Source organism: Notechis scutatus, chromosome 3 (assembly GCF_049901735.1).
Source record: "Notechis scutatus isolate UNSWTSFEM ecotype Mainland chromosome 3, rNotScu1.2, whole genome shotgun sequence".
NCBI lineage: Eukaryota > Metazoa > Chordata > Lepidosauria > Squamata > Elapidae > Notechis > Notechis scutatus.
In genome coordinates, this window is record NC_142011.1 from 36,727,314 (window position 1) to 36,754,322 (window position 27,009).

General features: G+C 36.8%; 1 protein-coding gene across 1 annotated transcript in view; it reads left to right on the top strand.

Annotated features, from left to right (window-relative positions):
* ARL8A (ARF like GTPase 8A) overlaps positions 1 to 25,053 on the top strand; it is a 41,839-nt gene extending 16,786 nt beyond the window's left edge. The window contains exons 2-7 of the mRNA XM_026680912.2: positions 9,503 to 9,583; positions 10,610 to 10,683; positions 14,928 to 15,021; positions 16,717 to 16,784; positions 22,406 to 22,476; positions 22,909 to 25,053. Coding sequence (XP_026536697.1) covers positions 9,503 to 9,583; positions 10,610 to 10,683; positions 14,928 to 15,021; positions 16,717 to 16,784; positions 22,406 to 22,476; positions 22,909 to 22,958 — 438 coding nt within the window. The 3' untranslated portion in view covers positions 22,959 to 25,053. The remainder of the gene's footprint in view (positions 1 to 9,502; positions 9,584 to 10,609; positions 10,684 to 14,927; positions 15,022 to 16,716; positions 16,785 to 22,405; positions 22,477 to 22,908) is intronic.
* Positions 25,054 to 27,009: the final 1,956 nt, after the last annotated feature.

Below are 27,009 nucleotides of genomic sequence, written 5' to 3' on the forward strand. Positions count from 1 at the left end.
TTGCCATAAAATCTAGCAATGTTGATGAATGAAAAACGACTGTGAAAATTGTAATCCAAAAAAAAACTGGGCACAGGTGTCTTGACTCTTTCTAGTGCTGAAAGACAGTATACAATATAATGCTTTCATTTTCTCTTGTGTCCTGATTTAGCTACAGTGGCATTTTGACATTTGGCTTTATATTTCTTCCTTTTATTTTCTGCGTGCTTTGAACCATTGGATTGAGCGGTAAATATTAAAAAACTGTATTCAAATGTATTCATCATACATTTTTAAGTTTCTTTAAAATGGTCTTTGGCTAGAATTACAAATAAATGGTTCAAATGAATAGTTTTATATGACCTTAGGTTTCTAAATGGGCTAGGTGTACAATACAATAGTTAGGCAGCTATTTTAATGATAAACAGTCATAAACAGTTAAATTGCTACTAGAATGTAATTTGCTCCTTGCTGGTATAAAATTTGGTTATAGCTACTTTATAATGGTGTTGCCTTTGGGCAACAGAAGTCACTGAATTAACCTGAATTGTTAATATTCTAGAAGCCTGAAACAGTGCCCACATATTTAAAACATTTAACTTTTTCTAGTTCATGGGAGTCAATTATGCACTTGTATTTTTGCCTTTTATTGGAAAAAACTAAAAGTTTGGATTTATTGTAATTAATGATCAGTTGTTCCTCTTTACAATAGGATGCCAAGGTTCTTAAATCTCTACTCTCAAATGTATGGTAGACAATGTTACATGGAATATACCCACACATTGAAATAATACATGATCTAAAATATATAAAATGTCTTGGTTCAGGATGGGTACTCCGCAGCTTAGTTCTCCAATTCTCTCTCATACACCTACCCATTCACCCACACGCATACATACACACTAAGAACTCAAGATCTCAAGAAGAGTAGTGTCTAATTTTTTCCTTAGACCTTTTTCCATCTCTTATCCTTCTTCTGTTGGGATTTTTCTTTGAGGTTGGTTGAAGTTTTGAACAATAATACACTTAAATAATGGAGAGGCACATTTCTGTAAGTTCAGGTCCCAGTGGTTATCTGTCATCTAATCGTATTCTTAATCTCTCTTTTTCTCTTTTACTGTCAGGTAAATTCTCAGTACTTACATAATTATTTTGTAACAAGAAAAAATGTCAGCTACTTTTTCCAATATAGTGAAATGTTTGAGCTATTGTAAAACAAATGTTAGAGTCGGTTTTTTTTTGTTCCTCTGATTTATGGAAGCCCCATGAATTATGGCTCAAGACCTTTTGCATTATGATTAGCCTGGGAAACAAACTACCATAGATACATGTCAAGGATGCATGGATTTCAGTAGTGACTTTGTCACTGTTGCTTGTTTGATTCAATCAGTTTTTGAACACTGAGCTGTGAATATGTCCTTTGTGTTACTGTAAATTCAGTCACTGAACTCTTAACTGACTGGGTTAAATAACAGTTTTCAATCATAATTATATAATTCACATATAATACTAAACAATGAATTATAGCTTATAAACCAGAGAGTCTGAATTCACATGTTATGCTAACCCAAAGGAAAATGCACATTACTTTATGACTTAGTAAATGTGTGAATATGTCAGTCATATTCTATACTGGAACAATATACTGAAAGGCAACTTTTTGGATATATCAAAAGATAGGAATGCAAGTGGTAATAGTGTTGTGTTAAAGCCCAAAGTAAGTCAGCTACTATACCTAGTCTAATTGTGTACATGTTGCTGATGCTGAAGGAAATCAGATTATGTTGAGGCAATATTCAAGTGACTGATGAGACCATGTATCTTTTTATTATTATTATATTTTAAAGAGCCATTCTTGCTTGTCACATCTATTGTTCCTTCAAGAAATAGATAGTCCCTGTTGCAAAGATCTAGCAGTTACCCTTAAAAACAGTTTAAGAGCCCTGCTCTCCTCTAAACATCCTAAGGTTTGCTCCCAGCTCTACAGCCCAGTTTATTAGATTGATATCCCTGCTTTCATTCAGGAGCTCAAGCAAATATACTGCTGATCCTTCTTCCAGTTTTGCTACAAAGCAGTAAACCTATGAGGAGGTTGGGTGGATTGAGAGACAAACTGTTCCAAAGTCGTCCAGTAACCTTCTATAGCTAAGTTGTCTGAAATTTGGGTCTTCCATCTTCCTAGTCTAGCATTTTAATCATTGTAGCACACTGGATTGGGGAAGATAGCCTTAAATTTTCACTTAGTGTCTTTCAAATATGCAATTTTTGTATCTTTTAAAGTCTGGCTAATCTCCTCTGTTAGGAATACCATCATAATAAGAGAATTTTCTATGCCCTGTAAGGACATGATGAAAGAATTAAACTTAATAGACTTATGGAGAAAACTAAACCCAGAAGAGAAACAGTTCACATATTATTCAAATCCACACAAAATCTGGACCAGAATAGATATGGCCTGGATGGATGGGGAATTGGCCAATGAAATAAAAGAAATTAAAATCCTACCAAATGAATGGGCCGACCACAACCCAATACAACTAATTTGGAGAGATAGGAGAAAAACAAAGAAAAGATGGACACCAAATACTCAGTTAATAAACGAAGAAGAGTACATTAAGAAGCTTGAAAGAGGAATTAAATTATTTTCTAAAGAAAATAATAATGAAGCAACCAATAAACAAAATATTTGGGATACAATGAAGGCAATTATAAGAGGAACAACAATCTCCTATAATGCCATGAGAAATAAAAAGAATACATGCCCAACAAAATAAATTCCAACAACAAATTAAAGAATTAGAAATACAACTTCAAAAATCCCTCAAAACCAGAGAACACAAAATCAGTTAATAGCAATTAAACATAAATTGAACTTACTTGAACAAGATAAAATAGAAATTAACTTGAAAAGGTCCAAACAAAATTATTTTGAGCATGCAAATAAACCAGGAAGATGGCTATCCCATAAACTTAAAAAGTGAAAGAAAAGAGATTGATACACCAACTAATGGATGAGAAAGATGTCTTACAACATGAGATAGAGAAGAAAAAGATATCATTTACAACTATTTTCAAAGATTATATAAAAAGGAGGAAGTTAATGAAGATAAAATAAGAACTTATTTAGAGGAGACGAATGACAAGGTAATTGGAGAGGAATGGATAGAGTTATTGAATAAAGATATTACATGGTCTGAATTGAAGTCAGCAATGGAGAATCAAAGTAATAACAAATCTCCAGGACCAGATGGATTCTGGCAGAACTATATAAAGTTAATATTGGAACTAGTAGGACCACTGATGCTGGAAGTGTTTAATTTTTTTTTTTAAAACAAGTTTTATTAAAAGTTTCAACAACAAACAAATCATTACATATTAAATCTTTCCCTGTCTTTCTACAATAATTTCCCCAATATTCTCATAAAACACAAACAAACACAAACAAACATAAAAAAAATCTTTTAGTAAAGTACCTTGGCCCCAGTTACTCTCTTTGCATGGGCTAAAATAATAGCACATATCACTCTTCACATTTCTATCTTATTTAATCCATCTTAATTAAATCATTAAATTTGTATCTTTTGCCCATTCATTTATCCCTCTATCTCTTCTTATAATAAAAAAAATTTCTCCTGAAATCACTAATCAGAGTATGATGCCTTTCTATCCTCCCCTAAGTTAGTAAAATTAACATTCAGCATAACAAATACCCAATTTGGTTCTGCTTGGTACATTCTATCCACCAAAAATGTTTAAATACATTGTATCCTCCTTTCCTTCGATATTTTATTACATTTTAAAAATCAATCATTATTAAAAACTTCAACATTTTAATTTCTTATTAATTCTTAAACCATTCTAATTTACTATTTCAAATATAAATGTTACAATACCCTCTTCTGTACCTTAGCAGAATCTTTCTTACAGAAAATTATATTTCATCCTTTGTCTCTAAAAAAATCCCTCTTCTCCCATCCAATTTTAAAGCTTTGAGGCTTTTCTCCGCCTTTCCCCTTTCTTTTCTTCCCCACCAAATCTTCCTACCCCCTTCTTCTTCTAACCTCTGCCTTGCTGGGATCCCTTCTCTGTTGTGTTCCCTTTTTCTCTTATTTGTTATCATTATATTTACTTTGCATCATATTTTTCTCTTTCTCAAATGTTTTTTAGATCTTAAGTCCTTCATTTTCCTTGCTCTCTTCCTTCCTTCTTCCTTAGATAAGTTTTGGGATTCAATGAAGATGGCGTCTTCGTCTCTTCCTTGTTGTTCTTCTTCCGTTTCCATCTGTTCCATTGTCTGTTGGTAATTGACCAGCGCCATTTCTAGAAATAGAAAAGCTTTTTCCATGCCATCTTTGCAGGCTGCTTTTGTTTGCTCATATTCATCTCTCAGGTCTTCAAAAAGGAAAGCCATTATAAATAAATCTTTTCTTTTCTTTATTCCTCTTTCTTCTTACACCAACCAAATATTCCGAGAGAAAGGCAAAACAATCCCAAAATCCACAATCCTCAATAAATCCAAGCAAGCCAAAATTCCCCCTTCCTCTTCCAGGGTGGTATCAAACAAATAAAAAAAAGAATCCAAGTCTATATTTTAAAGCCTTATTAAGATTGTATTTCTGTCCTCAAGTCTTCAAGGCATCTCCTCCAACAAGATCCAAATTTATATATTTTCTTTATCCTCTCCCTTCCGGCTTAATTCGTCGGGAGGGAGAGTAAACTTTCCTTCAGCACCTCAAAATAGCCGCTTTTTTTTTCTTGTGGAAGAAATCATCAGAAAACCATCTTTTCCAGGAATTAAATTAGATAAATCTCAAAGCCCTGGGTCACCAAGAAGAACTTTCACTTTCAATAACTTTCTTCTTCCTCCTGCGCATACTTGCCCGGCTGTCAACTTCTTTGTGGCGGCCATTGCGGACCGCCGCTGCACCGCCCTGGTAACAGGGGTTCTGCTGCCAGGGAGGGGGTCTGCAACACCCCCAAACCCTTCCTCCGGATCCCCTTACCTTCAGCTACCCCTGCAGGGCAGCCTTGCTCCGCACCCGTCCGGGTCGGAGCCCCAAACGGCTAGCGCGGCAGGGGATCGCGCAGCTCGCGAATCCCTACCGCCGCGAAGCCGACAAACCGGAAACTCCTCTGATGCTGGAAGTGTTTAATGAGGTACTTCTGGCAGCCAAGATGCCGGACTCGTGGAGGGGGCGCTGATTTCGCTAATCCCGAAGGAGGATGCAGATCATAGATACATCAACAACTATAGACCGATTTCACTTTTTAAATGCCGATTATAAATTGTTTACTTCTATCATAGCTAATAGAGTAAAACAAGCTTTAAATCCACATATACACGAAGATCAAAATGGATTTCTTCCGTCCCGACAAATAAAGAACAATTTAAGAACCGTTATCGATGTCCTAGAATATTATGAAGCCCACCCGGAGAAACAATCCGCACTCATGTTTTTAGATGCTGAGAAAGCATTTGATAACTTAAATTGGCACTTTTTAATTCAAAAAATTTACAATATGAGTCTTGGCACCAAATTTGAAAACATTATAACAACTATTTACAACACACAACAGGCTAATATACTAATCAATGGCGAACAAACAGATCCAATAAATATAGAAAAAAGTGTCAGACAGGGCTGCCCTCTCTCACCTCTTCTTTTCATTTTTGCCCTAGAATTACTCTTAACACGGGTTAGGCAAAATTCTGAAATTAGAGGAGTGAGGGTCAAATCAGAAGAATATAAACTACAAGCGTTTGCTGACAATATGGTTTTCTTTTTGGAGGAACCCATGGAAAAGGTTATAATCTAATAAAAGAATTAGAACAATTTGGCACAGTGGCAGGATTAAAAATTAATAGAAAAAGACTAAATTAATGACCAAAAATTTAACAGAAAACCAGAAGGAAGAATTAGAAACAATGATGGGGATACAGGTAACAAAAAGGGTCAAATATTTAGGAATATGGTTAACACCACAAGGTAAATCACTCAAAGAGAACAATTATGATAAACTACTTCAACAAACAAAGAAAGATTTAGAATCCTGGAATAAGTTGCAGCTTTCCTTATTGGGCAGGATTGCCTCGATTAAAATGAATATATTACCAAAATTTCTTTATTTATTCCAGACAATCCCAATTAAGTTGCCAAAATTTTTTTTGAAGAATTAAATAAGATCACACTTAAATTTATTTGGCAGGGGAAAAACCCAGGATCAATGTAAAGGCCTTACAAGATCACGAAAAGTAGAGGGGTCTAGCCCTTCCAAATTGGGAATTATATTATCCGGCAGCTATCTTATTATGGATAAAAGACTGGGTGAACTTACTTAACAAAGAATTTTAGCATTAGAAGGGCATGACCTCCAGAGAGGGTGGCATGCCTTCTTATGGGAAGTGGGGAAACCCAAGCAGTCTTACTTTCATAGACACCTCATTAGGGACTCATTATTAATTAATTGGAAAAAATATGCAAAAACACTATCTAAAAATTCCGATCTGGCTATCAACAATGGAGGCAATGGTACACCCCAATAATTTGGACATAACAAAAATGATTAAATATAAAGATTTATTAGATCTGCAAGGAAAATTAAAAACTCGACAAGAACTACAGGAACAGGGATTTAAAATTGATCAGTGGTTATATATACAAATCCATAGCAGATACAAACAAGATATAAAAGACTTTGGAATTTATAACAAACTGCAGTATTTAGATAAAATTTTACTAGGATCAAACAAAAGAACATATCCAAATTCTATAAATACTTACTGGAAGTAGAATTAGAACAAGAGATAGTCAAAGGGAACATGATAGCCTGGAGCAGGAATGTCGGAAGAAGTATTACATTATCAGAATGGGAAAAGATTTGGAACAGAAATATTAAGATTACAAAATCGGCAGCATATAAAGAAAATACATACAAAATGTTTTATAGATGGCACTTGCCCCCTTCGAGGTTGGCGAAAATGAACCCAAACACGAGTCCAAAATGCTGGAAATGTAAAAGCATAGAAGGAACCTACTTTCATATGTGGTGGTCTTGCAAAGAAACCCAGAAATATTGGCAAAAATCAGAAAATGGTTGGAGGAGATAACCAAAGAACAAATCGAATACAAACCAGAGTTCTTCCCTACTAGGGATCTCTGATAAACATTTACCCAAAAAGATGAAATATGTAACAATTCATATCCTAACTGCAGCCAGATTAGCGTTTGCCCAGTGTTGGAAATCACCCTATGCACCTACAGAACAAATGGTCATCCAGAAAATATGTGATTGTGCAGAAATGGATAAATTAACTATAGCACTTAAAAACAAAGAGTCTTCAACATTTTACGATAATTGGAACTCTTGGTATAATTGGTTAGTCCAGAGATAAACTGCTTAATGGACAATGGGTAATTTAAGCATAGATATCGATAAGATGTGTGTATTCAAATTAAGGTAGGAGAATTGGATCTTGCAGACTGTCAAAAAGGATATTGTCTGTTTTTAAACGCATCTTTTTTTTTTTTTTTTCTCTTTCTCTTCCTTTGTTTCTTTCTTTCTTTTTACATCTCTTCTTCTCTTTTCTTTCCAGTTTGTAAGACCGAGTGTTCTTTTTTTGTTTTTTTCCCTTTTGTGTATGTAATGTCGATATGTTTTTAATTGTAAATTTAATAAAATTTATTTATTTAAAAAAAAAAAACAGTTTAAGAGCCCTGCTCTCCTCTAAACATCCTAAGATTTGCTCCCAGCTCTACAGCCCAGTTTATTAGATTGATATCCCTGCTTTCATTCAGGAGCTCAAGGCAATATACTGCTGATCCTTCTTCCAGTTTTGCTACAAAGCAGTAAACCTATGAGGAGGTTGGGTGGATTGAGAGACAAACTGTTCCAAAGTCGTCCAGTAACCTTCTATAGCTAAGTTGTCTGAAATTTGGGTCTTCCATCTTCCTAGTCTAGCATTTTAATCATTGTAGCACACTGGATTGGGGAAGATAGCCTTAAATTTTCACTTAGTGTCTTTCAAATATGCAATTTTTGTATCTTTTAAAGTCTGGCTAATCTCCTCTGTTAGGAATACCATCATAATAAAAATTCTCAAGTGTGCAGTATTGACAGTCTGTTTTAGAAAAAAAAATGGACAGAAAATGAGGGTATTTGAGTCTATTGCTTAAGTAAAATCTTATCATTGCTGGAAAAATAAGGTCTAGAGTAGCATGTTGCATTAAATCCCAGTGCAGTGTGAGCTGGTTGGCCTATTGAAGCATGTAGATTTTGAGCAGTCTATTATTATCTCTCTGGCAAGATCAGGATATGCCTTTTAAAATGAAAAGCTGAGGGAGAAAACATAGAGTTTGAGAATCATGGAAGGTTTGCTGATGTGCCAAATCTTTAAAAGCCAGAGGCTAAAAGCTCTCCATTTTAAAAATCAGAATTAGATAAATTCATTGCTGACACTTAGATATACTCGCAAGATTCTTAAATCTCTGCTACCAAATTTAAAATGATAAATGTTTAAATGCTGGTCATTTTAAAATTGTAAATTATCGAAAGAAAAAAGCAGTGGGTTGATAAAATTAATTTCTAAGATTATTCTGAGACAAATGTTGCAAGATATATGGAACACAACAAATCCAGGATAACTGAAGTTACGATAAGCAAGAAACCCTTATCCTTCATCTGAAATTGTTCAGTTTTATACTTTGGGGATTCCAGCGTATATAATACATGTTTATATAGTTTCCCCCTTTTGTGAAGATAAAAATCACAATAATAAATAATCAGATAAATAATAATCAGATTGTAATAAATTCTGTTCTACTTAACAAATGACAATTTACTATTACTAAGATACTACCGTATGTTTTGTGCTATATTTTATCTGTGGATTTGTTCAGTTGATTTCTATCAGATAAAACAATTGAGACCCATAAAATACTTGCAGTTGTCATTTTCAATCAGGCTGCAGTCTGATACTGATTGTATTTTGTAAACTTTCTAATACCCAACATGGAAATGATAGGTAAGTTTATATTCCTATACATCTTATGAGTATTAGTTGCAATTTTAATTATAGTTGTATGCTAAATAGACTGTATAGCAGCAGTAACATAACAGTTATTTTTTGTTAATTAAGGAAACCAAGTGCTGCATACTAGATATTACAATGAATACCTTGGGTACCAATGAGATTCAGTTGATCTACTTGAGAATTGTCTATGATCTATCCATACAGATAGGTGGTATAACTTTTACTTCAGGTCTTTGAGACTGCTTTTTCTCCTCTTCCTCCTCCCCGTTACTTTATTTCCTGGATGGGTTTGTTGTTTGATATGTTGTTCGAGATGCTTGACTATCTGAAAAAAAAATAGCAGTCATTCTTATAGTATCTAGGAATTAAGATTCCTTTCAGTCCTCTGATTTCTGTTTTATCTCCCTCTGTTATAACGATGGACTGCTGTAGCTAAACAGAAAGGTAGACATTTCTAATGAATGACAAATCTTTTTTTTTAATTTTGTTTAGTCTGGACAATTCAATGAAGATATGATCCCAACAGTGGGCTTCAACATGAGAAAAATCACCAAGGGAAATGTAACTATAAAGGTAAGATACAAAACATCTTGACTAGATTTCAAACATAGTGTTTGGGGTACTCTAGATTGTAGCCATCCAGGCAAATTAAGAAATTAAATTGAATTAACAGGAATTAAAATTTATCTGCTTCTTTCACATGTAAAATCATACTGAAATAAGATGACCCTTTTGCCTTTGGATGCTCTGATAGATGTTGATGAAAATTGATTTGGAGGAGATTGGGAGGTATGCTATGAAGGCTAAGCTGCACTTTTTAGATGATTACGCAACAGGAACCTTTCTGTAGATGAAGGCAGGGTGACTTCTTAAAGTAGGACAGGAACATAGGAGGGAATGTTACTAAAATGTTGGGCTACTTTCAGTTGAGGAAGTGGGTTTTCAGAGCACAATTGTTTTAATACTTGTTACAGATTATTGATGGTCCATATTATTCTCAGAGACTATAACATGATTGCTGTATCCTGTTTTTGAGTTACGGGTTCCTAACTCTAGAGTTCAGGGAGGCTAAAATAAGGGCAGATTGACATGTGTTTATTAAGGCAAAATTTTCTGTACATTATTTAGATGATTTATTATCCAGTTTTTTAGGAAAAAAGAGGACTTCAGTGGAAATTTGAAAAGGAGTATCAGCAATATATCAGTAGTTGGTATAGACATATTACAATGATGAAAAAATATGAGTGTGTTAATTTAGTGCACATATCTTCTGTCATTTCAATCTTTTTGGATATATATGTAATACATATTAATAGTTTGAAGTGTGAAGAGTTTTGCAAGTTTTATGAATGTGAGAATGTTTCTCGGTAGGATCTAGAATATCAGCTGAAGAATCCATTTTCTGGACTATCTTGGTAATCCTCCAGCTTTATTTTCCTTAGCTATAAATGAATACGGTCCATGGCGTAATTGGGGAGAATTGTATCACTTAGGAAAATAGAATATGTATGTAGAGTATAGCATATGCAAGACATGGATAAATCTAAAGGCCTCATATCCTCCTCTTTTCTCATCCTTTTTGTTTCTCTCTCCGTATAGCTCTGGGACATTGGAGGTCAACCTCGTTTTCGTAGCATGTGGGAGAGGTATTGCCGTGGTGTCAGTGCAATAGTGTAAGTAATTCTTGTCTGCATACTAAGAGTATGGTAAGTAAGATGTGCTTGAAGCTTCCCTATAGAGGGGCAGGAATAATACACAAAGAAGGATGGAAACCTGCAATTAGTTCTAACTCTTTAACTGTAGTATGGCTAAGTGCAAGTTAGGCATCATAACAAACTTTTGCCTCCCCTTTTCATAGCTGTGGATAGGGGACTTTCCCCCTGATTTATCCAATATGCCAGTTGTGCCCTTTCCTGGACCTTGCATCTCTTCTAATAGTCACTCAGGTTATCCCAAAGGTACTTTTTCAAGAGGCAACTGGACTTTCTGTTTTTTCTTTGAAGATGTTTCGCTTCTTCATCCAAGAAGTGAGCTGAATAACCTTCTTGGATGAGAAGTGAAATGTCTTGAAAAAAAAACCAGAAAGTCTAGTTGTCTTTTGAAAAGCATCTTTGGGACACCATGATCTGAGTGACTGAGAATTTCCATAGACAGTCTCTCAGGTTCTAGTCACCTCACATGTAAACAATTGCAATGCACTCAATATGGGACTGCCCTGGAAGACAGCTTGGAAACTGCAGCTGTCGAATATGGTGGTGCAGGTAGTAGATAGTTATGGAGACATTTTTGTATATCTGTGTAATACCATTGCTGCACAGACTGCACTGGTTACCAGGATGCTTCTGGATACAATTCAAGGTACCAACAAAGGGCCTGAAGGACAGATTGCTTCAGCCTGTCCAGGAAGGCCTGATAAAATAGGCATGCTACAAGTCCTGTAGTTAAAACAATGTCTTAAATGGACTTAGGCACCTTCTCTGTTTTGGCACCTGCCCTGTGGAAAAGTTACCGCTCTTCAGGTTTAACTCACCTCATGACTCTTCAGGGACATTGCCAGGGGTGGGTGGGTGAGTACAGGAGAGCCAAAAGGCCTGAGTTGGGGGAAGATAGGCAAGAGAGAGAGTTTTATACTTATTCCTCTCAATTTAGGGGAAAAATAATGCTTTCTGATTTTTGACAGAGACTGGAATTAGCTGAAAAACTGGATTTTATTTGTTGAATCTCAATCTAGATAAAGCAGAATTGTGTCTTCTTTATGTGTGAATGCTTAACACACACATGGGATTAATCTCTTCAGAATAATACTATAGGAATGATCAATTTATTACTAATCAGCTATTTCTGTCCCATCTATTAGCCTGCTAGATAAGAAGGGGGGAGAGATATGATGTAGAGAAAATTATGTAGTCACATAAACAATTGGCATTTATTTCTTTCCTGCATTCCCATGGATTACTTCTAATTATCTCTAAAGGACTTTGTTGTTAGAAACATTCATCTCTGTTCATTTATGTAAAGTTGTATATCAATATTCCCTAATCAAGGCATCCATCATGTATGACAAGTTTAATTCGCACAATTTTCAATTATAGTGATGCTGACAGGAATTCTAGGAATTGAAATCCATATAACTGAACAATATCCAGTTGAAGACTACCCTTTTATGAAGCTGCATCTTTACCCATGGTCCTTCTATTTCACCCATGGTTGTCTTTCCCCTTATCAGTGAGTGCAACCTCCAGTAGTGGCCAATCCCTCTATTACTTCTGCAGATATACATGCTGAATTAGGTCTGTTTAGCCTGGGCCTCCCTTTCCATATAGGCAAGCCTGTGGCCTTGTTCACATATATTGGCAAATGTTACAAAATAATCCACTATCCCCTTGTTGTGAAGACATTTTAATTAATTGGAAAGTCATTTTAATTCAACTTTGTTGAAAATGTTGAACTGTATACTGTACTCCAGTTGGATTTTTATGCATTGAATTCTCCTTGAACACTCTATAACATAATGTTTTCATGTTTTTCTATAACATAAAAAGTGAATCTAGAAAATTTGCAGACATTGTCTTATATTTGCTTCCTGCTGTTTTTAAAAAAATAGAATTAGCCTAGCACATTTTGTCTAGTGAATAATTGAACATAGATGTAAGTTCGCTTGTGGTGAATGAAATTGCTATGTGCAACCAACAGTTAGATTAACTGACTGTTGAATTACCCAATACCTGATCAGTTTCCTTTGGGGTGGTTGTTGGTGGTTGCAATTCTGACAAGGGTCGTGAATCGGGATGGTCCAAAGATGGGCAAATTCAGGAAGCTGTTAAGATGAAGTAAGAGCTAAAGCCTAAATAATGGCAAAGGTTCTGTTTTCTTGGAAGTTTAAGAAACTGATAATAAATGACTCTTAGAATCCAAAATGTCATCTATATTGAATGTATCTGTAAACAGAATCAGTAGCTTAAAATCTTGCCTTAATTATCTGCTGTTATCTTTTTTCCTAACCCTTAAGAACTTTAACATTTTTAGTAACTTCTTACTAAGATGTGGTTAAGACTATTTGATAAACATCCTGTCTACCCTGTACAGCTCTTCTGTATCATTTGTACTTTTTTATGAAAGTAATCTTCAAATGAATATGAATGTAGATTATACAAGTAGAATGGTGCATACTTCAGAAAAGATTGAGAAGGAAGTGCTTTCTGATATTGCATAAGTACAACACTTCTCTTATTATTCATTCAGCAAGTTTCTGTGGTGCTGTTTTAAGAATGGGCTTCTTAAAGCAGTGATGAATGATGCTTTGATAAGTAGTAGAGAGGTGTGTGAGGTCTGAAGCATGTCTCATACATTCTTTTCAAAGTATGTTCAGCTCTGTCTAAGCACTTCTTCACAAATATTTGTAGAACTAGAATCCCAATGCCACTAGGAGAGTAAGTACCTCCTAAGGTATGAAAAGGTGAATAAATATGCTGCCCAAACCCAAGTTTTGTAACCAGTCAGTTAATGAGACTCTGATAAAGTTTCAGAATCTTGTTTGCTGGAGGCTGGTTAGCTGTTGTTGTATTAAGCTTAGGGGTGGGATTCTACCGGTTCTGTCCAGTTCTATAGAACCCCTTGTTAACTTTCTAAGCAGTTTGGAGAACCAGTTAGAAGCAATCTTCTTTTGTTTTTTTTCCCCCACCCTTATTACATTCTTGCCAGTACGCCTAGATTTCCTGTCTCCAGAGCTTCTGGGGCTTGACTTCCTTAAAGGAGAAGGGTTGTTTTAAGATTTTTACACTGCTGTTGGGAGGAAATACTTCCCTGGACAATCAGCACTTTGAAGAAATAATTGAATAATGAAACAAAGCTTTTAGTGAAAGGGAACCAAGATGAGTGATATTCAGCAAGGCTTCTTGGCTAGCTAGAAAGATTGACATTCAAACGTGAGTTTACATACCCTTTCTGAGTTTTCGTCTAAAACCGGTTTTTGGTGAAGGTTAATTCTGTGCTTGGTGACATTTAATCCTGTGTTTATTGATGGGATAATTTTCCCTATTCAGCTTCAACAAGCAACAGCTACTGTTGTGATTTAATTACTTGTATTATGTTTGAATCTTTTCCTGCCTCATGGTTTCTTTTTCTATCTGAGGAGGGGGTCTTCTTTCACTGCTTTAGTACTATCTGGCACTGTCCTTTTGGGGTATACTTCCAAGAGGCAGGATGCAAGCTTGGCACTGATTTTTTTACTGCCTTTCTGGGGGGCGTGTGACTTTTCCTTAAATCTGGATGATTTCCTTAGGATATCTTGTGAAGTGAGTGAGACCAGCTGGTATCTTTAAGTGGTGCAAATGGATCTAAGGATTGCTTTTCCTGGAGAGCTTAAATGACCTCTCTGCTAAAGGGTTTCGCTGTATGAGTAAGAGTTGGCTGCTGATAGTTATCATTGCATTTTAACTATTTTAATTCCTCAAGGTGCTCTGGCACCCTGCCTGATTTGTAATTTTGGCTTACAGGTATTTTTAATCTAATGACTGGTATTTAGGGCAGCTTTTTGCAAGCAAAGAAGCTTTTTGTATTTTTGTACAGGTAATCCTTGACTTACAATAGTTCATTTAATGACCATTCAAAGTTACAATGGCACTGAAAAAAGTGACTTATGACCATTTTTCACACTTATGACCGTTGCAGCATCCCCACTGTCATGAGAGGCCAGGTGAGAAGAAGTGCCCCTTGACATGAGTGATGTTGAGTTGGCCATGCCTACCCAGTCACATGACCACCAAGCCACACCCACCAACTAAGCCATGCCCACAGAACCGGTTGTTAAAAACACTATCCCACTCCTGATTAAGCTCCTACATAGTATCTTAGGCTGCCACCTGCAACTGCTTCTATCACCTTCCCAGCTCAGTAGTAATGTGTTGTTTCATTCTAGATACATGGTAGATGCTGCAGATCAGGAGAAGATCGAAGCTTCAAAGAATGAATTGCACAACCTGCTTGATAAACCACAACTCCAAGGCATTCCTGTAAGTTGATCCAATTCTGGAAAGGGTAAAATATATACAAGTTAATCCATATGACGGATTGAGTAAAAAATTCATCTCAATGTTCTCAAAAACTACAGACTAGTTTTTGGAACCAACTACTACTCATTTTCATGACTATTCCACATGGCGCTGAGATATTTCTTTCTAGGATGTGTAAGCTTTTATGGAAGGACTGTATTGGAAAAGTAAGTAAAGGGCAGAATCTGTTTTTACAACATTGCAGGAGATAGGTGTGGCCTTCTTGTTTGGAATGCAAAAAAGAAAAATATCGCACAATTAGCTCCTAGAAAGTAAGGCTGAAGTTTACTAATGTAATTAATACTTAGTTTTTAGCGCATCCACAGTTAAATATTTTCTCAGCTTCTGATGACTATATGGATATAAGCATGTAGGTTTTTTTTTTGCCAATAGTAAGGAAGGAGCTTGCTAGTCTCTTCTTCCATGCTGTTTCTATTTTTTTTCCATTTATTTTTTAGCTTATAGCTTTGGAACTTTCTGATGGTCTCCCATCCAAGTACTAACAGAGCCTGACACAGAGCCAGAGTTGGATAGGTGCTCCCACTGGCTACTGTTCAGATAGAAGATAGAAATAACACACTGTATTATTGCACACATTGTAAAGATATATGCAAATCTAAGTGCAACTCTGAGTGTTTCTACCTTCTATGAATTAAAATCCTTTCCTCGGGGTTTTTCATTTTTTAGTTAGACAATGAAATAGCTTATTTGAGGCAAAAAATGTAAATACGTAACACATATTTGCAATGATATTAAATATATGGAGAAGGTCATTTCACTCCTTTCTTTAAACCTGCTACACAGAAATGCACTATGTTGCCTTTTTAAAGATCTGTGATTACCATTGCTTGCCAGATCCTTCGACTATTACACCAGTGGTATGGTCTTTAGCAAAATAAATGGGAGATAGATGTCTTTGGGAGAGAGTTTCATGGTCCAAGTCTTATGAAAATTAGGAAGTCAAGAATTGTGCAGGGTAATATTTTAAAAGAAAAAAAGGTAATATTTTAAAAGAAAAAAAACCAGTTATCAATTAGTATGCTGCCATTTGAACTGGTCCATAGGGAGCATTGCCAAGAGTGAAGTAATTGCAAAGAAAAGAAGCAAGTACTCTTTTGGGTAGCTAGGTTTTAATAGCATATCTGGACACTAGACAACTTTCTGTTTATTGGTTACAAAAGATGTATTGGCTGCCCCCAGGGAATACATTTAAAGGTTAATCAAATGCCCTCCATGAGCATTTGATTTTTTCCATGAATGTCTTTCCAAGGGAACCACTTAAATTATTAATATTGTTATTCATATCTGCATTTAACCTTAAAGCAATGTAATGTTTTGCTTCTTTTATGTAAAATCCATCTGGCATTTTACAAATTGGTATTTTAAATATTTGTAGAGACAGCTTTCCTATTATCTTTTCCCATTATCTTTCCTATTATCTTTTTCTCTTTCAAGCCAAGTTGTGTTTTTTCCAACTTCATGCTTGGCAGACTTTCCCTGGATTATAAAGGAACTTCTTGAATTCAGAAAGTATATTGAAAACACTGGTGCACAAGATACAGCTTGTTTGAACAATGGAGTCACTTCAGACTGTTCCATAACTCTTTGCAGCTTGCACGTATCAGACTAAGAGCACTGTCCTATTCTCTTTTGCAGGTTTTAGTTCTTGGGAACAAGCGAGATCTGGCTGGTGCCTTGGATGAGAAAGAGCTAATTGAAAAAATGTAAGTGTTTATTGTTGTCTTCAGTATCTCCAGTTTGGCTGGAGTCCCTCCATTGCAGCAATAACTTGAGTTTAGTTTCTTGGAAATCACATCTGGATATTATGCAATATGCTATTTTTATATAAAAGGCAGAATAAAAATATAATAATCATAATAATAAATGCTCGTTTTGGTATTATAAAATTATACTGCTTATATGCCACCCATTTTCACCAGTCTAAAAGATATAAACAATATAAACATAAAATACTCCAGCTGGCTGCGTGACTTTGGGTCAGTCACTCTCTCTCAGGCCAGCTAACCTCAAAGGACTTCTGTTGTGACTAAACATAGGAAGGAAGGAGGAGTATTAGATATCTCAAAGATGCTTTTTCAAAGGGCAACTGGACTTTCTTGTTTTCTTTGAAGACATTTTGCTTCTCATCCAAGAAGCTTTTTCAGTTCTCCAATTTTTTCTGCCCATCCGTTAAGATCCAGCAGAGTGGGTATAGTTCAAGCTCCCTTGATTAAACAACATTATCTGTTAGGGGCCTTTGATGCCTGCCTTCTGCATTGTGGTGCCTGTGCTCTGGAATAATATTTCCCAGAAATCTGTACAGCTCCTACTCCAATGATGTTCCATGACATCACTGAAAACTTGACTTTTTGTAGATATTGAGACAGGGTAGTGGATAAGTTCCTGTAAGTTTTTGTGCAGCGTGTATTATATAGGTTTTTTTTTTCTGAATGCACTTCAGTTATTTCTTTTCATTGTTCTTTTGGACAGACCAGGATTTGGACTTTATATTTTTTGTTATGTATCTGCAGTAAGTGTTCTTTAAATCAATGTAAGTAAGAAAATAGCATAAAATTAAAAATATCCACAGGTACATGCCAGCAATCCCATGTTCTGGTCAGAGAACATCCTCCTCTTCTGCAAGAATGAACAAGTAGGTCTTTAAAGCTTGCCTGAAGTCTAGGATGGATGAGGCTGATCAAATTCCCACTAAGAGGGTGTTTCAAAGCGTGGATGTAACTACCGAGAGTCTCCAATATGTGACAATCCCATATAGATAGGGTTTGGAGGAAATGGCCCTATTTGATCTGGTTGTATAGGCAACTTCCATTGTGTCATTTGTTTGGCCTAGGGACATAATATATTGGCCTAGAAACATCATATATAACTAGATACCTTCAGTTTAATATTGATTCCAAACAATATTGATGACTTCCTTTAGCAATTTCATAGAGATGTTAAAAAGAACTGGATAGAAGAAACACTCCACAAGTGAGTAATCCTCTCCCTTGCCACCAAATGGCACCAATCCTTCAGGAGGAGGAAGCACTGCAGAATAGAGGTGGTTCAGAAGGCTACCATGGTCAATAGTATCAAAAGCTACTGAGAATTCAAGGAGGATTATAAAGTCTAGATCCTGGTCTGTCCAAAAGTCACCCACAAGCCAAAAGTTTCCATGCTGTATTCTGGCTTGACAAATAAAGAGTCCATATCTATTGCCTGTAGGATCCTTTGCAGTTGTAGGACTTCTACTTTTTCTACAATATTTCGGGGTGTGGGGAGAGGAAACAAGTGTATAACTGTCCAACATTGGATTGAGTAAAGCTTTCTGACTGGGGTCTGATTACAACCTCTTTCAGATATGAGAGAAACATATTCTCAGGCAAACATTATACATACACATAAATTGCATACGTACACACACACACACATGCAACAGATTTTAAACAACAAATCAAACCTTGTCTTTACAGAATCATTTTGATTAATTAGTATCTCCATTTTATTAATAACAAACCAGGTCAAAGACCAAAAGTGAGCCTTGACTTCAGTCCAGATTTTAAATTTCTAGTAGCAGTTTCTTTCCAACAAAGCAAAATCATGTTCGTGACTCTACGTTAAGCTTGGTAAATCCAAAGTTCTTCATAAACTAATAAATTCCAAGTTTTCAGTATATCACAGTTTCTTTATTTTTTTTTCCTCTTCACCAATCATTTTAACAACAGTTTAAGTATCAGCCTTAAATCAGGACAACTAGAATAGGCCACCCAGAGTCACTGTAAGTTGGGTAGACATATAAATCTCCTTAATAAAAAAACAAAGTCCCAAATCTCTTCAAGCTTCACTTTTGCTGGTGGGATTTTTGAAGAAATGTGAAGCATACCTCAAATTGCTTCAGTCCTGTGTATTTTATTGCTGCAGTCTTGTGCATTTTATTGCTGCATGTTTGTTCTTTTTGTCACACCAGAGCAATTTATTAAGCAGCATTTGCTTTCAGTTCCAGATTAATCAGTGCACATGCTTCTTTCCCCCCACTATTGCAGTATCTCTTTTTTAAAAAACCAATTTGATACTCCCAGTTTATTCTTTACCATCAATGTTCTCCCACCTGGAAAGGAATTATTTTCATAGAGGAACCTTCCTGAACAATGACACCTGAGATTTCTGAAAAGGGAGATCTGCTTCTAAGGACATCCAGGCCTAATATCCAGGCAGTATTTATGAAGACTTCCACCTAGTTGAACATCTGAAATATGATTCTGAAGCTTGCCAAGGCCTTCATTCTTGAACTTGTACAAGTCTAACCAGGTCTGGGATTCAACCGGGGTTGCTACCAGTTCGGTGACTATGTTTTGTGCGTGCATGCGCGCTTCGCATGTAAAAATCCTTAAACTGTGGCGCCCAGACAGCTGAAAAGGGCTGCGCGCAAGTGCGCAGCGTTTGAAAATCCACTATTTTCCTGCTTTTTCAACCTCAGCTGTGCCATTCAAAGCAGCTGAGGTTGAAAAAGCAGGAAATAAAGGACAGGTAAGAGCCTGGGTGGACGGGTGGGCCAAACAGCAGCAAACACAGAACCTGTTCGGTGTTTGCTGCTCTTCAGAGCTACCGGTTCTATAGAGCTGGGCAGAACCGGTAGCATCCAACCCGTGAGTCTAACTAACTTGATTTATGGACTGTATTTTTTTCAGATGTACATTTGCTATTTAGATTACTTGCATTTCCAGAGCTGCTATGAATTAATGTCCCTCATTGTTGAGAATCTTGGTTATAAAATAAAACTTAATTCATTACACAATTACATCTCATAATAGAAGTCCAGAAAGGAATCATTTTAATTTGCTATAGAAAAAAGGCAGCATAGAATTTGGTGACATTTTAAAGCTTGCCAGTTGTATTGGATATAATATTGTCATTTGGTAGTGGTAATGAATAAATTGTGTAATAATTTTGTTTTAGTGAGGTTATTATATGAGTTTGCAAATCATCAGAGACCTTGGAGTATATTATGTTCAAGTATAGTGTAGATTATTGATAATACATTGTAGGTATTTTTAAGCCAGGAAAGCAGGTAACAGGGGACACTATCCCATGAATGCATATGATGATGACGGTGGTGATGAATCTCAGGGAAGAGCAAAAGGCTTTGGGGAGAAGAGCACAGTATCAGCTCTATATCAGCTGTTTGCTTCAGAATTGAAATAATTGGAAAGGAGCACAATGACAAATCATATTGGACACTACATGGTTTTAATCAGTGAGAAAGCACAGAATATGTAGAATCATAGGGCTGGAAGGGACCTTGGAGGTCTTCTAGTCCAGCCCCATGCCCGTGGCAGTAGACCTTGTACCTTCTCGGACAAATGGACTTCCAATCTTCCAACCCACAACCCCTGCAGGCAAGCTGTTTTTGATTATTAATTTTTCTTACTGTCAGAAAATTTCTCTTTAGTCCTTACATATTTCAAGATAAATTATAGGCATAGAGCCATCCACAATTTTTATTTTCAACAGATGGTTTTGCAACCCCTGTGGGACTTAAAGCCATCTTCAAAATCAAAATGCAACTGGATATCCCATTGTTTGAACACTGATAATTATAAGAACAAAACAGAGATACCGCTTACTGAGAAAATTACAGTCCAGGGATAGTCCTGGAAATAAAAGCACTATGAACCCATATTGGGTCACAGAAATGCAATTTGCTGAAAGAAGCCAACATGCTCTTTGAGTTTTTCACTGCCTTTGCCACATGGTGGCACCATAGGCAGGCAAGTATTACTCATTTCTCCTTTTTCCCACAGAGGCTGAACAATTGTTGGCAGGGTTCACATATTTCAGGAATTGTTTTTATGGTAATATTTTCTGCTAAAATAAGGAGAAGACTCAAGAAAGCAAGGACTCATTCAAAGTAGGCAGCTTAAAAAAATAGAAGGGAATTAGGAGAGGGGAAGAAATATCATTGGCTAAGTCCTGCCTGTGAAGGATCCTGTGCAGGATTCTGCTATCCTTACTGGGTTCCACTTTCTTTGTAAGATTATGAAACACCCTGCAATAAGAAACTAATATTTTTTCCGTAAAGGTGGTGTAAATTAAAATGATTGTATCCGAAAGAGTCCATGATCTTATACAAACCTTCTTAGGCAAGTGAGACACTGGAGTCACCAAATCTCCCCTATTTTTTTTCCTCTCTTGGCAAGAGAGTTTGGGCAGTGAATGATGAGCATTATTGTGTGCCAGCGCCATTAGTATTTTCGGGCAGAAATAGCAACCATTTTTCTTTGAGCTCTTCGGAAGAGGCTGAGGTGAAAGAGATAACAGGGGCTAATATGTACTATTTTATTTTGCTATTTCAGGGTATTTGGTGTGCTTTCTGTGAATGATGCCCAAGTCTGTTCGTCCAGCAAAGTTACCCATCTGGCTTTGAATGGCCTGGATTTTGGGGGCAACTTATGACTGTGATCTCACAGATGCCAATAGATCCCAGCCTTTCTCAATCTTTGAATATAGGCCACAATTGTTAACTGCCAGCTTTCATCCAACTTTGCAGCTTCAAAGTTAAGAGAGGGTTGACCACTCACTAGAAGGCAGTCTCATCCTTGCTCTGTGGTTCAAAATCTATGGATGCTTATTTATAAGAAGAAATTGTCGTGTTGCTTACACACTCAAGCTTTTCTGGAATAGCAGAGTTCGTGTTAGTCCTAATTGTTGGGTGGGTCTTTTTACAGCATATTTTAATCAGATATGGCTGTCAGAGCTAATTTAGGCAATCTGTTCCATATGCGTACAGTAATGAGATCGTTATTTTTAAAACCATACCAACAGGGTGCAAATATGAAAACTTTCTCACTTGTCTGTCTTTGGAACACATTGTCAGTTGGAATTTGCCAATCTTCAACGTTTAAGAGCTTTCCTATTACTATTGTTATCCATGTCTTGCACTTTAGTAATGGAAAATTCTTGTTTTTATTATTTATTTTTCCTCATACTCTATCCTGGAAATCAAGTTAACATGGCTTTTATTTTTAAAGGTGGAAGGTTTTTGTAAATGCTTGTGTGAAGCCTATGTGAATAATATTTGACTCTTAAATCAGATTGGCTATAGGATAACATTCCCGAAGTTTTAGGAGACACAGAGTGAGTAGAGATGATAAACGAGGACAGCAGGATCTCATGAGTAGTGAGGTCATCATTCAAAAGGAAATGTTCTGAACTTGTCCTCTTGTCATTATTTTTGAAGATGCAGGTTGCTGGTCACTTTTTTTTGGCTGGCAATGATCCTTTTGTGCAAGTTGTCCTTTTTCTTTTCTAAGACTTCTGATCTTTCATGCTGTTACATCTCTTTCAGGAACTTGTCTGCCATCCAGGACCGAGAGATCTGTTGCTATTCAATTTCTTGCAAAGAAAAAGACAACATTGGTAAGCTGGAAAATAAAAGGCTGGGAAAGATTAAAAGGTCAGAGTATGTAACAACTTGGAAGGTGCCGATGGGGGTTGAATCTGCAGCTAAATCTTAGAGTTCCTTTGAGGAAACACCCCAGTTGCTGGTTTTTCCCATAATGTGGACAGGTTCAGCCAAGTCAACTGAGCTCTATAGTCAATTTTATTATGAGGGTTCTGTATGCCTTTGGGGTTTCCATTCATTTCATAGTTTTTGGTCATATCACCCTTTGCCCTCTATCAATTCTGGTGGGTTGTGAGACTGAATCAGCCAGCGTTTGAGAAAAGATCTGGCTTTTAGCTGGGCAGATCTCTGCACATTTTATTTCACCTCCAGGGAAGGAAAAGAAAGTTTAGCATATCTTCCTTTTCTTCTCGATGGTCATAAATTGTTACCTTCTTCTTTGACAGATATCACCCTACAGTGGCTTATTCAGCATTCAAAGTCCCGGCGAAGCTGAGAGCTCTTTGTTCAAGTTTTGGATCGGGAAGATGCGATTGTAAAAGCCAGGCGCACCTCCTCCTTTCCCTTTCCCCATCTCCTGCTCTTTCCATCCCTCTTGCCCACCTCTTTTTCCCTAGATGGGTATTTTTAGGGGACACCAGAACCCTCTTCAGCTGAGATTGAACTCCTGTTTTTATTATAAAGAAACTGTCTGCCCCCTCCTCTCTTTTGCTCCTTACTCTGATTTTGGCACTGTTCTGTTGTTGTCAGTGTGTGTACAGTATATATACATACATACATATATATGTATATATATATATATATATATATATATATATATATATTTGTTTTCTGAGGTTTTCGCGGGTATTTGTATGTGGATCTTTGGTTATTCGGGTTTTCTCCCGCGTCTTCATCGAAACGTCGCCTAGATACTTCCAATTTTACATGGGAGAAAACCCGAATAATCAAAGATCCATATATATATATATATATGTATATGTATATATATATGTATATGTATATATATATGTATATATATTTTAATTTTTTAATTTAAGCAATTATACTGTTACTAAATGGGGCCTGTCAGCTGTCAAGGGGGCAGCAGTTAATGGATGGGGTGGGAAAGTAACAAATGCAGTATTGGGGATGTCACAAGCAGCCACAGAACAAGTGAGATCTTGCTGGGTACAGAGCATAACTTTGGGTGATACTCTCCCTGCAAGATAACTCTCTCCTTCCATCTTTAGCACCTCTTTTCTCCTTCTGTATATGGCATGATTATGGGGCAGGGAAAGGCATCCCCAGAAGAGCCTCTAGAGCAGTATTTGCATTTCATCGTCTGTGCAAGACTTTAGGGAAGAGCCAATGAAGGGTTTTTTTTCCTCCTTTGCCATTAAATCCTTAGAAACAATGGCCAGTTTGGTTGTTTTCCAGCAGGCAGGAGTGAAGCCCTTTGATCTGACCTTTAAATCTCACTCACCTTGCACTCGAAGATACAGAACACACCATCTCTTGCTACTCCTTCTGTGTTTCAGAAACATATCTGATTATTGCTGGATGCGCTCCCCGTCTTTGAAAACCCGTAAGGCAGCTTTCTTTACAAGGATCAAGATATTTCCCTGAATGGAAGCAGGCGGTGCATGATGTACATCCTGTGACTATGCAGATGACTTAGGATTCTGGTGTCCTGCCAAAGTGACTAGGTTTGGATCGCTAGCATTCACTGAGTCCATGTTTTAGTCTATCTCCTCCATCAGACATTTGTGGATTGTTGAGGAACAGAATGACTTATGCAAAGGTTCCATTCGAAAGCCTTTTGAGCAAGACAGAGTTCATAGAACGGTTCACTCAAAGCACAGAACCTTATTTGAGTTCTAGAGCAGGGAAGGTGCGGAGAAGTGGCTGTCTTTGCCCAGAGTTCAGGATGAAACTGTGAGAGCCAGGACACTTTTCTCGGTGTCCTTTAATCTTAAATCCCTCTTCCTCCTTCCACCAATGTATGGAGGGCTATGGAAACTTTGCTTCTCAAACTCAAGGGTGAAGTTTTAGGATAATTGCGTAGAAGAGGGAATGTCATTCTGTGGGTTTGTATAAGAAACCCCTTGGATTATAGAGTGCTTGAGTTTCTGGCAAAGCCTATGATATTCCTGGTTAAGGGAGGTCAGTCTAGGCTACTGCTTCTACGTATCCTTTTGACTCACTCAGAAGCAGCCGCAGAGAAGCTCAGGAAGTGAAGCTGTGGAAAATATTTGAAGATGCAATTATAAGTTAATACTGTTTCTTGTAAAGATAGTTGATGCTGCTGGGTGGCTATATCTCTTCCTGTCCCATGTAAGCTATGGACAGGTGTACAATTGCAGGGCCCATCCTGCCATGAGCTGCTTCCTTCAAGAGTGGGAGGGTGCTTTCTAATTTCATTTTTTTCTTCTCATTTTCACAGAACTGCACAAGGAAGCATTTTACTTTTTTAATTTAATCAATTGTATAGTGTCATTTATTCCTTTTTTTAAGGTACATTTTTGGCTCATACTTTGACCTGGAAAACAAATCTTGTAACAGTACTTTTTTTTGGCTCAAAATAACAATAAATTAACAATTTTATGTTGGTGGTGGTTGCACTGTTACCTTTTTTCTTCTGGTGGTTTGTCCATACTTTCTTTTCCTTGCTGTATACGAAGATTTGATTCTTCTGAGGGTTTTTTCCTATTGTGGAAGAGGAAAACTTCCTTGCCTTGAAAAAGAGACCACAATAAAAAATAAAGGAGTTTGTTCTTGAGATGTTAGAAATGTCATTCTAGAAAGGTTAGGAAGGAAACAAGCTAAACCTCTCCCAGTATTCTTCTAGTAAAGATGTGAGGCTCTTTGTGGGATAGATTTAGTGAGATTTCTGCAACAGCATATTCTTCAGGTCGATCAGACTACGATTCCCATTATTCTCAGCTAACATTCTCACTGACCATGGAAATAGTAGGCCAATAAAGGGAATAAATCTGGTGTTAAGAAACAGATATTTAGCAAAGACAGCAAGATAATATTTGAGCCAATTAATAAATGGCTTAGGTTGCTTGACAATGAGCCATTGCTATTGTCTACGGTGTTTTTGTCATTTTGCCAAAAATTTGTGTTCCTTTAGACAACACAATAGTATAGCTCCATTTCTAGAATGTAACATAACTTTTCTCTTATACCAAACTGACTGGAACACTCTAATAAAACTCAATATTTTGACTTTAATTTAAAGATTTATTTTTGATTTCTGATCTATGATAATTTCAGCATTATTTTAGAATCTGGTTCAGGATCAATCCAAGAAGCTATATTGTATAACTGGATGTCTCTGGAATAAAAACAGGAATGGTCTGAGCAAGTGCTAAAACTATAAGCCCAACTAGTCTGGCCAAGTCATTATGGGAATTTTTGTGTAAAACAAGCATTTGGAGGGCTCCAGATTCTCCATATCCTAGGTCTGTTCTCCCCCCACCCCCCAACATAATGCTTTCCAGTTGTTTTGGATTTCTGTAGATCCTCCGTCAGCATGATTGGCATGTTTCCTCTTGGGCCATAAGTAAATTTTGATTTGAATTGAGCATGATTAGCTGCTTTGAATTTGGATTAATCCCCCAGTCTAGTATGCTAATAGCCACTGAAAATCCCAGTGCATGATCTTTTTGCATTTTTAAGTTAAACCTCCAAGGAATCTCCAAATTGGCTTGTGTTGTTAAGGAAACTCTTAAAACTTGCCATGGAAACATTGCTTTCTGTGGTGGATAATAGGATATATTTGACTATAAATTCTGTCTTCAGATGGAAGTTGTCAGAATTCACTGCCTCCTCATATCACCTATGAATATTCTAGCTCACGTTCTCCATTGCAGTGCTATTTTTGCCCAACTGTGCATTGCAAAATAAAATTTTGGGGTTATCTATCCATTGAGTTGTAGGACTACGAAAAGAAACAATTTCCCTTTCTGTGATGATGCCTTGATTATGGAACCCTCTTCTACACTTGGTCTTGTTACAATCTTCATGTCTTCCATACAGGTCCATAGTTAAAACTACTCCGCTGCTGTATTCTTACCCTTATGCACTGTACAGACTGGGGCAAAATGACAGTACCTCAGATATTTCCCCAGATCTTATGAACTACAGGAATATGACTGCTTTTTTAAAACCTTACATCAGCAACCATGAAAATAGTGAAACGGTTTCTGCCATCTCACCCTTGTATACTAGGATCATTCGAGATTCTTTTTATTCCAACAGTAACAAGTCTGAGCAATTGTCTTGGAAATAGCTGCCCTGTGTACTTGCATGCTTTGGGGGGTAGGGAGCAGGGGGTAGTTGAATTGAATGAAGTTTGCCCTTCCTGATTTCAGCTTCTTTGAAATTCTCAACCCTTTCCTTTCTCGCCCTCCTCCAGTTCTGCAATATTCCAGGAAAGCTTGGTTGGTCTCTTTTTTCCCCCCCCTCCCCCATCCTCCATTCCCCACCCCCAGTGTTCCGACCAACCAGGAGCTGTGACAACAAGCCTAGCATTGTTCTTGCTTGGCCCTTGCTCAGAG